Source organism: Mercenaria mercenaria, chromosome 1 (genome assembly GCF_021730395.1).
Source record: "Mercenaria mercenaria strain notata chromosome 1, MADL_Memer_1, whole genome shotgun sequence".
Classification (NCBI taxonomy): domain Eukaryota; kingdom Metazoa; phylum Mollusca; class Bivalvia; order Venerida; family Veneridae; genus Mercenaria; species Mercenaria mercenaria.
In genome coordinates this window covers 37824972-37843363 of record NC_069361.1, presented here as the reverse complement: position 1 = coordinate 37843363, position 18392 = coordinate 37824972, and the positions used below count along the sequence as shown (strand labels likewise).

Genomic DNA, 18392 nt, shown 5'->3' with positions numbered 1-18392 from the left:
TCCCTTTGTTTCAAATTAAAAAGGGTGTATCTCAGTAACTAATGAAGATACTGATTTGAAATGTCATTTGTGCCATCGGATGGACTTGGACAATCAGGGCAGATTACTTTTGACTGAATTTATGACAAATTACCTCCCTTTATTTTATGTAAACGAAAATATCTCAACAGCATCTAATGAGATTGGTTTTAAATGTTATTTAAGTCTTCCAGGTATGGAATAGTCATGTTAGTACAAAAATGCAGCATTTGGGCCTAGGACCCTCAAACTTGGTATGGAAATTGGCCCTGACTAGGTCAAAAGGGACTGTTACAGAAAATGTTTATCCCGAGGCCTAAAAAAAAATTCTTTGTTTCCGGTAACATGCTAAAAAAAATTAGGGTAGGTAGGTCGGAATTTTTTTTTTTTTTGGAATTTTTTTTAGCTCACCTGTCACAAAGTGACAAGGTGAGCTTTTGTGATCGCGCAGTGTCCGTCGTCCGTCGTCCGTGCGTGCGTCCGTCCGTAAACTTTTGCTTGTGACCACTCTAGAGGTCACATTTTTCATGGGATCTTTATGAAAATTGGTCAGAATGTTCATGTTGATGATATCTAGGTCAAGTTCGAAACTGGGTCACGTGCCGTCAAAAACTAGGTCAGTAGGTCTAAAAATAGAAAAACCTTGTGACCTCTCTAGAGGCCATATATTTCACAAGATCTTCATGAAAATTGCTCAGAATGTTCACCTTGATGATATCTAGGTCAAATTTGAAACTGGGTCACGTGCCATCAAAAACTAGGTCAGTAGGTCTAAAAATAGAAAAACCTTGTGACCTCTCTAGAGGCCATATATTTCACAAGATCTTCATGAAAATTGGTCAGAACATTCACCTTGATGATATCTAGGTCAAGTTCGAAACTGGATCACATGCCATCAAAAACTAGGTCAGTAGGTCTAAAAATAGAAAAACCTTGTGACCTCTCTAGAGGCCATATTTTTCATGGGATCTTCATGAAAATTGATCAGAACATTCACCATGATGATATCTAGATCAAGTTCGAAACTGGGTCACGTGCCGTCAAAAACTAGGTCTGTAGGTCAAATAATAGAAAAACCTTGTGACCTCTCTAAAGGCCATATTTTTCATGGGATCTGTATGAAAGTTGGTCTGAATGTTCATCTTGATGATATCTAGGTCAAGTTTAAAACTGGGTCTAGTCCGGTCAAAAACTAGGTCAGTAGGTCTAAAAATAGAAAAAGTTTGTGACCTCTCTAGAGGCCATATATTTCATGAGATCTTCATGAAAATTGGTCAGAATGTTCACCTTGATGATATCTAGGTCAAGTTCGAAAGTGGGTCACGTGCCTTCAAAAACTAGGTCAGTAGGTCAAATAATAGAAAAACCTTGTGACCTCTCTAGAGGCCATATTTTTCATGGGATCTGTATGAAAGTTAGTCTGAATGTTCGTCTTGATGATATCTAGGTCAAGTTTGAAAATGGGTCACGTGCCGTCAAAAACTAGGTCAGTAGGTCAGATATTGGAAAAACTTTGTGACCTCTCTAAAGGCCATATTTTTCATGGGATCTGTATGAAAATTGGTCTGAATGTTCATCTTGATGATATCTAGGTCAAGTTCGAAACAGGGTCATGTGCGGTCAAAAACTAGGTCAGTAGGTCTAAAAATAGAAAAACCTTGTGACCCCTCTAGAGGCCAAACTTGTGAATGGATCTCCATAAAAATTGGTCAGAATGTTCACCTTGATGATATCTAGATCAAGTTTGAAACTGGGTCACGTGCCTTAAAAAACTAGGTCAGTAGGTCAAATAATAAAAAAACCTTGTGACCTCTCTAGAGGCCATACTTTTCATGGGATCTGTATGAAAGTTGGTCTGAATGTTCATCTTGATGATATCTAGGTCAAGTTTGAAACTGGGTCAACTGCGGTCAAAAACTAGGTCAGTAGGTCTAAAATTATCAAAATCTTTTGACCTCTCTAGAGGCCATATTTTTCAATGGATCTTCATGAAAATTGATCTGAATGTTCACCTTGATGATATCTAGGTCAGTTCCGAAACTGGGTCATGTGCGGTCAAAAACTAGGCCAGTAGGTATAAAGATAGAAAAACATTGTGACCTCTCTAGAGGCCATGTTTTTCATGAGATCTTCATGAAAATAGTGAGAATGTTCACCTTGATGATATCTAGATAAAGGTCAAAACAGGGTCACGTACCTTCGAAAACTAGGTCAATAGGTCAAATAATAGAAAAACCTTGTGACCTCTCTAGAGACCATATTTTTCAATGGATCTTCATGAAAATTGGTCAGAATTTTTATCTTGATAATATCTAGGTCAAGTTCAACACTGGGTCACATGAGCTGAAAAACTAGGTCACTATGTCAAATAATAGAAAAAACGACGTCATACTCAAAACTGTGTCATGTGGGAATAGGTGAGCGATTCAGGACCATCATGGTCCTCTTGTTTTATTAAGGGAGACTTTTCAGAAAATATTTTTGTGTTAAAAAATGAATACAAACAAGGGGGTTTAGAGCATCAGTAAGTTGATTTTTAACATCACTGAGCATGTTTAAAGCATAAAAAGTGCAGTTTTGCAATTTTTTGTTAAAAAGTTGAAAAAAATACTCTCCTAGGCCATAAAAACATTTAGGGTCGGGCCAAAAATTTAGTGTAGGTCGGGATACCGGAAACAAACAATTTTTTTTTTTACGCCTGATGATATTGAATGTGTATGCCTATGTGCTCTATGTCAAAACTTGATCATATCATTTTGAGCAATGGTACTCAGGTGAGCAATACAGGGCCATCATGGCCTTCTTGTAATATTAAAGTCCTATACCGTGACATACTTTCCCACCATTTTGAAATTCGTCCTTGAATTTCAGCGGGTACTTTATAAATCAAGCTATTACAGATGTCAGAGACTAACTAGTGTATTAATGCTGGCATGGCCCTTCTTTGGGCACCAAATGTCACATGGTGAGAAAAATGTGCAGCCAGACCAGGACTCAAACCCGGGGCCTCGGAATACCGTTCCGATGCTCTACCGACTGAGCTACCCTGCCGCCTACACACCTTCTCTTTGCTTTAATATTCAAGTCTATAAATTATGTTCAGTCGAATATTTTTAAAGATTTTGATTGGATGACCAATTCAGTTTTGAACTGTGTCAGTTTTGTGAAACAATTTTTGGCCTAATATATTTTGGTTTTCAATTTGTATTCAAGTCCAGTGTAAGCACACAGAGAATTTCAGTGTTTAATAAAGGATATGCAGTAGTTCTCGTTTCATTGTACAGAATATTAATCTGTGTTAACGACACCTCTGTAGAACAGATACCTCCGTGTAAAGCTGTCAGTTCTTCCTTTCTAGACAACTTTTGTACTGAATTTACCTGTCCAAAGGTGCTAAATAGACAATGGTTTTTGTGCCTTTTTAGCTCACCTGAGCACGAAGTGCTCAAAGGTGAGCTTTTGTGATCGCCCTGTGTCCGTCATCCATCATCTGTCCATCTGTCCGTCGTCCGTCCGTCGTCAACAATTTGACTGTTAACACTCTAGAGGTCACAATTCTGGCTCAGTCTTAATGAAACTTGGTCAGAATGTTACCTTCAATAAAATTTTGCATGATTTCTATTTTCTATATTGGGTCATCTGGGGGCAAAAACTAGGTCACCAGGTCAAATCAAAGGAAAAGCTTGTTAACACTCTAGAGGTCACAATTTTGGTCCAATCATAATGAAACTAGGTCAGAATGTTACCCTCAATAAAATCTTGGATGAGTTTCATATTGGGTCATCTGGGGTCAAAAACTAGGTCACCAGGTCAAATCAAAGGAAAAGCTTGTAAACACTCTAGAGGTCACAATTTTGGCCCAATCTTAATGAAACTTATTCAGAATATTACTCTCAATAAAATCTTGAACAAGTTTGATATTGGGTCATCTGGGGTCAAAAACTAGGTCACCAGGTCAAATTAAAGGAAAAGATTGTTAACACTCTAGAGGTCACAATTTTGGCCCAATCTTAATGAAACTTGGTCAGAATATTACTCTAAATAAAATCTTGGACGAGTTTGATATTGGGTCATCTGGGATCAAAAACTAGGTCACCAGGTCAGATCAAAGGAAAAGCTTGTTAACACTCTAGAGGTCACAATTTTGGCCCAATCTAAATGAAACTTGGTCAGAATATTACTGTCAATAAAATCTTGGACGAGTTCGATATTGGGTCATCTTGGTTAAAAAACTAGGTCAGCAGGTCAAATTAAAGGAAAAGCTTGTTAACACTCTAGAGGTCACAATTTCGGCCTACTCTTAATGAAACTTGGTCAGAATATTACTGTCAATAAAATCTTGGACAAGTTCGATATTGGGTCATCTAGGGTCAAAAACTAGGTCACCAGGTCAAATCAAATGAAAAGCTTGTTAACACTCTAGAGGTCACAATTTTGGCCCAATCTTAATGAAACTTGGTCAGAATGTTATCCTCAGTAAAATCTTGGACAAGTTCAATATTGGGTCGTCTGGGGTCAAAAACTAGGTCACCTGGTCAAATCAAAGGAAATGCTTTTTAATACTGTAGAGGTCACATTTATGACGGTATCTTCATGAACATTGGTCAAAATGTTAATCCTGATGGTCTCAAGGTCCAGGTTGAATCTGGGTCATGTGGGATCAAAAACTAGGTCACCAGGTCAAATCAAAGGAAAAGCTAGTTAACACTGTAGAGGCCACATTTATGACCATATCTTAATGAAATTTGATCAGAATGTTGATCATGATGATCTATAGATCAGGTTCAAATCTTTGTCAGGTGGGGTCAAAAACTAGGTCACAAGATCAAATCAAAGGAAAAGCTAGTTAACACTCTAGAGGCCACATTTATGACTATATTTTCATGAAACGTGGTCAGATTATTAATTTTGATGATCTTTAGGTCAAGTTTGAATCTGGGTCATGTGGGGTCAAAAACTAGGGCATCGGGTCAAATCAAAGGAAAAGCTAGTTAACACTTAAGAGATCACATTTATGACCATATCTTTATGAAACTTGGTCAGAATGTTAATCTTGATGATCTTTAGGTCAATAGGTCAGTGAGCGGTACAGGGCCTTCATGGCCGTCTTGTTTACAGTTTTTAATTAGTTAGTTAGCATGTCTGTTTAATGTGGTACATTTCATTAGCATAAACTTCCATGGTTTTGGCCAAAATGGCAATTTGTGTTGGCAAGAATTTGTTTATTTCAAAATTCATAAATAATATGTATAAAAAACTTTATTTGTTCTTTTGGATAGAATTACACAGATTGATCAAACCGTGAAATCCACATAAGTTTGTAGTTATATATTATGCTGACTACAAATGAGCAAATTTTATGTCCGTCTATCTTTGATGAACAGCTCTTTGAATTTTCTTTCTTTACAGTGAATGTATTGTTTCGTATTTCAGGAGCTATTGTGATGTATAGTGTTCTGGAATGGCCAAAGCCTTCGACTTCCAGTGGCGTATCCCTGTACCGGAGCGACTACAAATAGGAGATATATTTGAACGCTGGGATGAGGTTAGCTGCTTTTTGATTGGTTTTAACCTTTTACCTGCTTAATTTTTAAAATGGACTGGTCCATCTTTCAATTTGTGCAGTACCACTTATTATTCGAAGGGGTATTCACAGAAAATTTACTGACTGAATAGCAAACAGTGTAGACCATGGTCCATGCAGGCTGATCTTGGTCTGGATTGGTCGCAAAGGCAGAATCACTTGCCGCCAATAGGCTAAAGGTTAAAGGGGAATATGCAGCATTTGGCAACAATTCATATTAGAACTAGGTGAAACAGTAACTAACGAAAAAAGTATCAAAATTGGACTACAAACAAAAAAGATGGAAAATCAGTGAATAACAACCAGACGAAACATATTTTGTGGGCCATAATATAATATGAACCTTAAATTTAAATTTTAAGCTTCATGTTTAGTTTAACATAATTTTGCCATAAATACAATACTTGGTAATGCCCATATAAGGAAAGGACAATGAAGTCACTGTGCCCAAAATGGCTGCATTTAATTAATTGATAATATTTAAATTGACATGTACCTTTTTATATGCCCGTCTCTGAAAGAGCGGGACGTATTATGTGAACACCCGTGGTGGCGGTGGGCGGGCGTCCGGCGTCAAAAGCATGTCCGCTCTCTAAGTCGAACAGTTTTCATCTGATCTTCACCAAACTTGCTGACAATGTTTGTGGGCATATTATCTTGGCCAAGTTTGATAACCAGCCAAACATCCCAGGCAGTCTTGGATTATGGCCCTTTAATTACTGGTAAAACAGCGAATTTAGCCTTGTCCGCTCTCTAAGTCCAACAGTTTTCATCTGATCTTCACCAAACTTGCTGACAGTGTTTGTGGGCATAATATCTCGGCCAAGTTCAAAAACCAGCCAAATTGCCCCAGGCATTCTTGGATTATGGCCCTTGAATTACTTGAAAAACTGCAAATTTAGCCGTGTCTGCTCTCTTAAGTCGAACAGTTTTCATTCGATCTTCACCAAACTCCCTGACAATATTTGTGGGCCTAATATCTCGGCCAAGTTCGATAACCAGCCAAATTGCCCCAGGCACTCTTGGATTATGGCCCTTGAATTACTAAAAAAACTGCTAATTTAGCCTTGTCCTCACTCTTAAGTCGAACAGTATTCATCCAATCTTCACCAAACTTGCTGACAATGTTTGTGGACATAATATCTCGGTCAAGTATGATAACCACCCAAATCGCCCCTGGCACTCTTGGATTATTCTCCTTGAATTAGGCTTAGTTCGATGACGGGTGTATTTGGTGACAGTCTGGCACTCTTGTTTGTTTGTAGTCCGATTTTTATAATTTTTTCACCAGGGATTTCACTAGGGATTGAATTTAACTTTTTTTCCAACTAGCAAATTTTTGCTAGTGCCATTTTTTTCCACTAGCAAAGTGATTGGTTCCACAAGCAATTATTTAAAAGCTGTTTACCTGCTAAATTTTAGTTGTTTTGTTATTGTTTGGTTTCATATAAAAGTTCATGGTCCAGACAGGCTTGGGAATTTCTGGTTTTGAAAGTACAATACAAACCAGAGTACTCAATGATTCTTTGGACTTTTGGCTGGACGTTGATATTTTAAGTTTTTCTCAGGTCACTGCCGGTAATGTTGCTAGCATTTTCGAGCTCCGCAGGCCTTTTTGCACCAAGAAACATGTTATTTTCCTCTCCATTTTCGCAGAACTTTGCAAATTACAGACGTCCAAAATGAAAACAAATATTGCCTAGACACTTACTTGCATATCCGATAATTACTTTTGTATAAAGCGACAAGCGTCTAGAAGCAGTCGCATGATTATCGGTAAAATAACTGCCCGAAAGGAGTTTTTAAAGAGAAAAGGACAGTTTGAACGAATTCCCTGATTTTCGAACGTGTTCGCGAAAATATTCGAGTGCCATGATTTTCTACTCGCATTTTTTTATTCTTACTCGAATTTTGCGAGTTAGCAACCGTTAAAATCGATCCCTGAATATATTTGAATATTTGGCTTGTTTTAATGGAAGCTTTAAATTCTGATTAGGTGATGGGCATATTTAAATATAGCAAATAGTTTTAAAGATATAACATAAAAACAATATATGCCGGTGTTTAAAAGTGAATCATCATAGGTAATAAGGCCTAAAAATGTTTGTTTCCCCTTACAGAAGAAAAAGGCCTGCTGTGTACTCTTGCTGTGTACATACAGCGTATATGATGCGTACATGATGTGTACTGAAAACAAGGGCTTTAAATAGTACGCAGGATATACACCGCACATACACCGATAGTACGTTTGTAGTACACTTTTGACATGCAAATGAGCTCTGCCGCGTACTACTTGCGGCGTACATGCTGTGGACTACATAGTACACAGGATGTACGCTGGAGGAATTTAGTATGCGAAAAATAGTACGCAGCATGTATGCGGCACATACACTTTTCACATGCAAATGAGCCTGCGGTGTACTACCCCTGCGGCGTACATGCTGTGTACTCCTGTGGCGTACATGCTGTGTACTCCTGCGGCGTACATTCTGTGTACTCCTGGCCTGAGTCCTGTGGCGTACATGCTGTGTACTCCTGCTGCATACATGCTGTGTACTCTTGTGGCGAAACTGCTGTGATAAAAGTAAATTCCTTACCCCACCAACTTTCTTATGCAAATGCAGATCATTTGGACAGAAAAAAAACAGAAAAAAGATAAGTGACATGCATCAATAAGTATTTACCCTTACCAAAATAATGTAGATTGATGTTATCAAATAAATTAGTATGCTTTTCTTCGTCCACTTTTCAATGAAATAAATCAATTTTTGTAGCATGTAATTTGGTAAACATCTGAAGAAAATGGCGTAATGCATCAAGGGGAAACAACTTTAATGCAAACTAAATATAAGTGTTATAAAATTTTGAAGTATCTGCGGTGTACATGCAGTGTACTATTTTCTTGTACAAGTCCCTCCTGCTTACATGCAGTGTACTCCTTAAATTTTCAGAGTCTGTGCTGCGTACTTTAAGTGTACTAGTGACCTCCTGCGTACATGCTGTGTACTCGTCGAAATAGTACGCGGCATGTACACGGCATGCGGTGTATGTAAAATGTACTCCTCTGGCGTACTACTGTGTTCGCGGCATATACACAGCAAATACGCAGCATGTTCGCCACAGAGGCTTGCTTCTGTAAGGGTCGGGTAACCCGACCTACCTAGTTAAACCCGCCAACCCTAGCGTTTTATTTCACGATTCTGTCAGTATAATCATGAACAATTAATCATTAACTAATTCAGTGTTTTAGCTTCAAAATGTTACACAAAAAAAAAAGAAAAAACATTCGGATCGTTTAAAATTTAGACTGTCGCAACTTTATCTAAAAATAGCACGTCGTCCAGTTCAAGCATGGGTCGCGCTGTTGTATTACTGCAGCCATTTTGAAAATTTTCAATCGGAGTGTAAAACGCTTAAAAACTTAACGAGAACAGACTTAAACCTCATTCAGCATGATCGTATATATCAATCGTATGTTATTTCTTGATTTTATCATAAACTACTTCAAAATTTATTTCAAATAAGGGCGATTTAGATAAATGAATATCAGTGAATGAAACCGATTCTGCGGACGGTCTGAAATATCGTACAAAATATTGTAAAAAGATTGCCAATATCTATATGTTTGGTATTGTTTTCGAAAACAAATAATAAATTCTAAAATTTGTTACATAAAACAGGTGCCAATAAAAATGAACAAAAGATAAAAAGGCGTCACACTTATGCCTGTTACAAACTGTTAAATCCCGATTTTTTCACCTTGCCTCCTGTGTCCTGACCAAAACCATAATTCTCCCGCTTTTCAAACAAAGAAAAACAAAAAATCAATATTATGTCTCGGTTGATAATTACCGAGGAGTGCAAAACATGTTTACACAGTAAATCAAAGTGTCGCCGACTGTTGTGATTCTACATGTTTGATACACATGTGGCTGGAGGAAAGAGTTGTTTTTCACAGGTGAAATTTGATAACATGATTAATTGTTTGTTCTGATAAAGGATTAGCCAAGCAGGGCCTTTTCCATCTCTCTCACGGGGCCGAATATCAGCCCACTCACCATGCCAATTTAGTTATTAGGCTCCATTTTTAGCTCGCCTGAGCACAAAGTGCTCAAAGGTGAGCTTTTGTGATCACCCTGTGTCCGTCGTCCGTAGCCGTCAACAATTTGACTGTTACCACTCTAGAGGTCACAATTTTGGCCCAATCTGAATGAAACTTGGTCAGAATGTTACCCTCAATAAAATCTTGGACGAGTTCGATATTGGGTCATCTGGGGTCAAAAACTAGGTCACAAGGTCAAATCAAAGGAAAAGCTTGTTAACACTCTAGAGGTCACAATTTTGGTCCAATCTTAATTAAACTTGGTCAGAATGTTACCCTCAATAAAATCTTGGACGAGTTCGATATTGGGTCATCTGGGGTCAAAAACTAGGTCACCAGGTCAAATCTAAGGAAAAGCTTGTTAACACTCTAGAGGCCACATTTATGAATATATCTTCATGAAACTTGGTCAGAATGTTAATCTTGATGATCTTTAGGTCAAGTTCGAATCTGGGTCAGGTGGGGTCAAAAACTAGGTCACCAGATCGAATCAAAGGAAAAGCTTGTTAACACTCTAGAGGTCACAATTTTGGTCCAATCTTAATTAAACTTGGTCAGAATGTTACTTTCAATAAAATCTTGGACAAGTTCGATATTGGGTCATCTGGGGTCAAAAACTAGGTCACCAGGTCAAATCTAAGGAAAAGCTTGTTAACACTCTAGAGGCCACATTTATGAATATATCTTCATGAAACTTGGTCAGAATGTTAATCTTGATGATCTTTAGGTCAAGTTCAAATCTGGGTCATGTGGGGTCAAAAACTAGGTCACCAGGTCAAATCAAAGGAAAAGCTTGTTAACACTCTAGACGCCAAATTTGTGACTTTTTCTTCATGAACCTCAATCAGAATGTTAGTCTTGATGATCTGTAGATCAAGTTCGAATCTGGGTCATGTGGGGTCAAAAACTAGGTCACCAGGTCAAATCAAAGGAAAAGCTAGTTAACACTCTAGAAGCCACATTTATGACCATATCTTAATAAAACTTGGTCAGAATGTTAATCTTGATGATCTTTAGGTCAGATTTTAATCTGGGTCATGTCGGGTCAAAAACTAGGTCACTGGGTCAAATCAAAGGAAAAGCTAGTTAACACTCTAGAAGCCACATTTATGACCATATCTTAATGAAATTTGGTCAAGTTCTAATCTGGGTTAAGTGGGGTCAAAAACTAGGTCACTGGGTCAAATCAAAGGAAAAGCTACTTAACATTCTAGAGGCCCCATTCATGACCATTTCTTAATGAAACTTGGTCAGAATGTTAATCTTGAAAGTCTTTAGCTTAAGTGTCAATCTTGGTCAGGTAGGGTCAAAAACTAGGTCACCAGGTCAAATCAAAGGTAAAGCTTGTTAACACTGTAGAGACTTAATTTTAAGTTTGAAACTCATGGGAAGTTATCAGAATGTTTGTCTTGATGACCACTAGGTCAGGTTCGAATCTGGGTCATATGGGGTCCAAAACTAGGTCACCAAGTCAAATCAAAGGTAAAGCTTGTTAGCAATCTAGAGGTCAAATTTATGACTGTATCTTCATGAAACTTGGTCAGAATGTTAATCTTGATGATCTTTAGGTCAAATTGGAATCTGGGTCATGGGGGGGGTCAAAAACTAGGTCACCAGGTCAAATCAAAGGAAAAGCTAGTGAACACTGGAGACCACATTCATGACCATACCTTTATGAAACTTGGTCAGAATGTTAATCTTAATGATCTTAAGCTTAAGTTCCAATCTGGGTCAGGTGGGGTCAAAAATTAGGTCACCAGGTCAAATCAAAAGTAAAGCTTGTTAACAATCTAGAAGCCACATTTATGAGTGTATCTTCATGAAAGTTGGTCAGACTGTTAATCTTGATGATCTTAGTCAAAACTAGGTCACTAGGTCAAATTAAAGGAAAAAGTAGTTAACACTCTAGAGGACACATTTATGACCATATCTTAATGAAACTTTGTCAGAATGTTAATCTTGATGATCTTTGGGTCAGTAGGTCAGGTGAGGGATACAGGGCCTTCATGGCCCTCTTGTTTCAGTCCTAGTAGTAGCCTATAAATGCATGTTCACCACAATTTCAGACCTAAACTGAGACTTTGTTTCAACAAATTGAATCTGTTAAGGAAGTTTTAAGTTAGAACAAGAGGGAGCATATGTAAGACAGCATGCTCGATTTTTCTCAGCTTTGCCAGTAAAAGGGGCAATTAAAGCTTTGCCAGTAAAAGGGGCATAATAGTCAATAGCTTTGAATGTAACAGAGATATTGGACATTATATAAACTTTAACCAAAAAATGTAAGTTAAAAAGTGGCATAACTCTTGTCAAAATTCAAATCAATAGTTATGAGGATTGTTTCTTCTGGTGTAGACTTATGCGTTATTGTGTGGGCTCAGATATTGGATTTTGTCTCTAAGTTTTGTATCCGCGCGCTTAATTTATGTCGATAAAAAACCTCCAGTTTTGAGACCCAAACTCCAGCTGAAAAATTGCAAACCTCCAGTTTTGGATTCTGAACTTATCACATGTATGTAATTGGACAATATTTGACATGCTTCACATTTACGCCTGTTGCAAACTGTTCATTCGTGACTGCCAATTATGCAATGCAATTTTCTTGTTGATTGGATAATTTTTGATATGCGATAAACAAACACGACAGAACAAACAGTTTTATTCTGCAGAATTAGCATGCTTATATTGCCCAAAATCAGTGATACTTATTTTATTTAAAAGATTATTCATTAATTTACGAATTATGTCTCCCCCAGGAGACATATTGTTTTTGCCCTGTCCGTCCGTACGTACGTCACACTTCATTTCCAAGCAATAACTGGAGAACCATTTGACCTAGAACCTTCAAACTTCATAGGGTTGTAGAGCTGCTGGAGTAGACGACCCCTATTGTTTTTGGGGTCACTCCGTCAAAGGTCAAGGTCACAGGGGCCTGAACATTGAAAACCATTTCCGATCAATAACTAGAGAACCACTTGACCCAGAATGTTGAAACTTCATAGGATGATTGGTCATGAAGAGTAGACGACCCCTATTGATTTTGGGGTCACTCCGTCAAAGGTCAAGGTCACAGGGGCCTGAATATTGAAAACCATTTCCGATCAATAACTAGAGAACCACTTGACCCAGAATGTTGAAACTTCATAGGATGATTGGTCATGAAGAGTAGACAACCCCTATTGATTTTGGGGTCACTCCGTCAAAGGTCAAGGTCACAGGGGCCTGAACATTGAAAACCATTTCCGATCAATAACTAGAGAACCACTTGACCCAGAATGTTGAAACTTCAGAGGATGATTGGTCATAAAGAGTAGATGACCCCTATTGATTTTGGGGTCACTCCATCAAAGGTCAAGGTCACAGGGGCCTAAACATGGAAAACCATTTCCGATCAATAACTAGAGAACCACTTGACCCAGAATGTTGAAACTTCATAGGATGATTGTACATGCAAAGTAGATGACCCCTATCGATTTTGGGGTCACTCCATTAAAGGTCAAGGTCACAGGGGCCTGAACATTGAAAACCATTTCCGGTCAGTAACTTGAGAACCACTTGACCCAGAATGTTGAAACTCCATAGGATGATTGGTCATGCAGAGTAGATGACCCCTAACGATTTTGGGGTCACTCTGTCAAAGGTGAAGGTCACAGGGGCCTGAACATTGAAAACCATTTCCGGTCAGTAACTTGAGAACCACTTGACCCAGAATGATGAAACTTCATAGGATGATTGGTCATGCAGAGTAGATGACCCCTAACGATTTTAGGGTCACTGTTAAAGGTCAAGGCCATAGGGGCCTGAACATGGAAAACCATTTCCAATCAATAACTTGAGAACCTCTCGATCCAGAATGTTGAAACTTCATAGGATGATTGTTCATGCAGAGTAAATGACCCCTATTGTTTTTGGGGTCACTCCATTAAAGGTCAAGGTCACAGGGACCTGAACATTGATAACCAGTGCCGATCAATAACTTGAGAACCACTTGACCCAGAATGTTGAACTTCATAGGATGATTGTTCATGCAGAGTAGATGACCCCTATTGACTTTTGGGGTCACTCTATTAAAGGTCAAGGTCACAGTGGCCTGTTCATTAAAATCATTTTTTAGAAATAACTTGAGAACCACTTGACCTACAATGTTGAAACTTAATAGGATGATTGGACATGCAGAGTAGATGACCCCTATTTATTTTGAGGTCGCTTGATCAAAGGTCAAGGTCACAGGAGCCTGAACAGTGACTTGAGAACCACTAGGCCAAGAGTGTTGAAATTTAGCGTGATGACTGGACATGCCAAGTAGATGATCCCTATTGCAGCTAACCATCAGTGTCTCTTTGACTTTCGCTCCTGGCCCCTATTGACTTCTTGCCTATAGGACTTTGCATTGGGGGAGACATGCGCTTTTTTACAAAAACATTTTCTAGTATTCGAATTTGATTTTCATATTCGAATATTCAGCCGATTTTCGAAAATTCGAACATTCGTTCACATCCCTAGTTTATAGTATTCATTGAATTCTTTCTAAATATATACATTGTCAAATGTTGAATATTCTTCTTTAAGTAATTGACACACCAAAAGTCAGTTGAGATCAAGAAATCTTTACAAATTATTCCCCAAGATACAAAGTATGATTATAGGGTCTTTATTGGAGTCATGCATGTCTATCTGTCTGTCAGTAATTTGTACATTTTACTTTCCAAGCATCGAAGCGTTGTGGATATTGATTACCTTAAGTGATAAGTCTAGTTTTTTTCTTTTTTCCTGAAATATAGCATAAAAGTGTTGATATTGTCATTTTTCAATTAAATGTAGACCACATGCTGTTAACACACTTTCTTTATATGCAAGCAGTCTGTGACATTTGCTGGCATATTTCCTTTTGACATTTAATTAAAACAAGTTTGAGAAGAGATGAATGCTTATTGAGAACATATATTCATCCAGTCCCATCTGTGTTGTTAGTTTTACATATTGTACATCATTCTAAAGTACACTTATTCCTTCTCACTAATTATAGGAATGCTCAGCACTAGAGTCGGGTTGCCTGGTGAAGGTTGATGAGAATGGTTTCTTCATCTACTGGAAAAGTGACGGCAAGGTAAGTTGGAATAATGCCGAAATACTGTATACCTACAGGAAAAGTGAGGGCAAACTACTGCAAATTTGAGGGCAAGGTAAGTCATGGAATACTGTCTAAAAACCTGTATACCTACTGGAAAAGTGAGGGCAAACTACTGCAAATTTGAGGGCAAGGTAAGTCATGGAATACTGTCTAAAAACTGTATATCTACTAGAAAAAAAGGGGGCAAACTGCTGCAAATTTGAGGGCAAGGTAAGTCATGGAATACTGTCTAAAAACTGTATATCTACTGGAAAAGTGAGGGCAAACTACTGCAAATTTGAGGGCAAGGTAAGTCATGGAATACTGTCTAAAAACTGTATACCTACTGGAAAAGTGAGGGCAAACTACTGCAAATTTGAGGGCAAGGTAAGTCATGGAATACTGTCTAAAAACTGTATATCTACTGGAAAAGTGAGGGCAAACTACTGGAAAATTGAAGGCAATTACTGTTACCAACTGGAGAAGTGAGGGTAAGGTAAGTCATGGGATAATGTCGAAATACTGTATATGACGTGGAGAAGTGAGGATAGGGTTAATCCTGGGTAATGTCCAAATTTTATAAACCTTTGGAGTAAGGTTAGTGATGGGGGAGATGTGAATTAAAATTCTGATGTAGTAGGGAAATCTACATGAGAAAAAGAGGATTATAAACTGCCCTTACTATAGAAGAAAAAAGTTGTGGCAAGGTATGTCATAAATAGCTGCCAAATACAATAGAAACAACATGACTTGTTAAATGAGAAGCAAAGCAACAAACATGAAACATCCAAAGAAAATGTCAGTTTTGGAATTACTAATCATTCATTATTCCATGGGAGACTAACTTTCATGGATTTTGTTGTTGCATAAATCAGTGAAAACAAAATCACCAATAATTTTAGCATTAAAAATTCATGTTCCTACAAAACAGAATTCTCCATGGCCTGAACTCAGAAATTGTATGCCATTGAATTTAAATGATTTCAGAGTAGTTGTTTGGCATTCATTCTATTCATAATGAACCACAAAGGCAGTTACAAAAATTGTACAATTATATTATTATCTCTTGATCATGCAATGGAAACCATCTGGTTATATTGTACATAATGTTTTGCTGTGTAACTGCATTTCAGATATTAACTTCTGTTCAATCACTCCTATTTGATGAGTTGTAACAACATCTAAGTCCTACTTGTTACACACTTTTGCATTGCCTATTAACCCTTTGCCTGCTGGCGGCAAGTGATTCTGCCTTTGCGACCAGTGCAGACCAAGATCAGCCTGCACATCCGTGCAGTCTGATCATGGTCTGCACTGTTCGCTATTCTGTCAGTAAATTTTCAGTGAAAACCCCTTTGAGTAATAAGTGGTACTGTCCAAATTGAAAGATGGACCAGTCCATTATAGAAATTTAGCAGGCTAAGGGTTAAAGCAACTCGATCACATGTATTCGTCAAAAAATTCTTTTAATTTAAAAATGCATAAGTACATATTTATAGACATATTAATTTTACAAGCTGTCCTAAGAAATAACCACAAAATATTGTGCAAAAAGGAGTATATCACTGCAACACTTAATAATGGAGAAAATCAACTAGTATTTTCACTTTCAATGTCATATAGTCAATGCCAAGCCTTATGGTTGACTTTTTTGCACTTGAAATGAGCTAAATATACCTGGAATTCCTGTAAGTAGAAGTCTGTGTAATGTTGCGCTCAATAGATTTTTACTTCTTAATGTAACAAGTGTACTTGTATGTCTTAATCAGAAGTAGTTTGTTGTGTGCAAATAACTGACAAAATTCTCATCTGGGAGATGTTCATGAACTTTGACATACTTATGATTTTTGTAGAATGATGTGGAAGAAGATACTACTAAATGGATACATGAAGCTGCCTATTGCTTGGGCATGTTGATATAAGTTCAGTTTTTGGGAACTTGTTAAATTAGGGATACACCATGAGTAGATAAAAAATAATCTTATATATGACACCGAGTTTAGATTCAGAACAACAGTACCTCATAACAGTATTTTACTGGTTATGACGATTTGTGACAAAAGAAACACCAATATGTAACACTTGCTTTGTTCAGACTGTGCATTGGAATTGCTGCATTACTATTCTGTTGGTTCAAACCTTGGAAACTGTCACAAATTGACAGTAACAAGTTCTGTGGAAGTGGTTGCTTAACTTTGTTGACAATTATTTGTGAAGAACAAGTCAGACAGTACAGTAATCCAGGACCACTTAGTCTTGATGACAACATTTAATATTTGTCAAAAGTATGGTCACAATAATCCTGAGTATGAAATTATTCCTTTAGGCAAGGGAAAATAAGATGTTTAACCCTTAGCCTGCTGGCGGCAGATGATTCTGCCTTTGCGACCAGTGCAGACCAAGATCAGCCTGCACATCCGTGCAGTCTGATCATGGTCTACACTGTTCGCTATTCAGTCAGTAAATTTTCAGTGAAAACCCCTTTGAGTAATAAGTGGTACTGTCCAAATTGAAAGATGGACCAGTCCATTAGAGAAATATAGCAGGTTAAGGGTTAAACATCAACTTGAGTTTGAATTGATATACTGTCAAATCATTAATATTCATGGAGGAGTAAATTTTGTGATCAGTTAAGAAAATTACATCCCATTCATTGTATGTATCCACAAATATATATTCCCACAATTAAAACAGCCATTTTGGCCAAAACCAAGAAATTTTGTGCCAAAAATTTTCAGTGATTTCACAGTATTAAAGTTTCTTACTAGTGTGTCATTTAATTCCCCAGAGCTGCTCCAGGTATCAGTTGTCTTTTTCTTTTTATGTTAATTTTTAATGGCAATTCGTGCTAGTATAATTATTCTTTTGTTCAGAATGCAAGTTGATACAAATAAAGTATTAAGTGAATCATTGTCAAGTTTTTTAGGTATCTACCAGGCAAAAAAAAAAAAGTGTTGATGAAATTTACACACATGAACAGTATATCTACATGTAGGTTCAAGCAGTAATGGTATTTTAAGCTATTGTAGCATCTTCATATTTATAATGTTGGAAGTGCTTTAAATTTTATGTTAAAAACAGATAAAACAGCTGTCCTAATACATGTTGGCTAGAAAAGCACTACCCTCAATACTGCACATGAAATTACACTGTCACAGTCATCAAGGGAGTTAATAAAAAATCCTGGATTCAGTAAAACGTTCTCCTTTTGGGTTTAACAAGAAATTAATATACTTCATATTCATAACAAAAATGTGGCAGTCACATTATAAACAAAGACATTATAAGCCTTTAAACCTAATGTAATAATTCTGTAATTAATACAACTTACAATTGTGATTATGTTTTTAGCCTTGTCATTGGCATTTTTATCATTTTCAGAATTTTTTTTTTCTATCAGACAGCCAAGAACCTTCCAGCCCAAGGACACTAAACATAGATCCATTTTTATATGGACTAAATTTAAGCATTATAACTTATGCATTTTTTGCTATATTGTGTGTTGGTGTTAACGGGAAAAGCAAATCTCTTACCTGAACATAGGAAAGCAGTTTACCGATATTAGAGATATCACTTATGCC

General features: G+C 37.3%; 1 protein-coding gene across 4 annotated transcripts in view; it reads left to right on the top strand.

Annotated features, from left to right (window-relative positions):
* LOC123523369 (1-phosphatidylinositol 4,5-bisphosphate phosphodiesterase beta-4-like) overlaps positions 1-18392 on the top strand; it is a 227829-nt gene that overhangs the window by 14365 nt on the left and 195072 nt on the right. For all 4 annotated transcript variants that reach the window (XM_053544704.1, XM_053544711.1, XM_053544720.1 and 1 more), the window contains exons 2-3: positions 5452-5563; positions 14728-14808. In XM_053544704.1, coding sequence (XP_053400679.1) covers positions 5480-5563; positions 14728-14808 — 165 coding nt within the window. In that variant the 5' untranslated portion in view covers positions 5452-5479. The remainder of the gene's footprint in view (positions 1-5451; positions 5564-14727; positions 14809-18392) is intronic.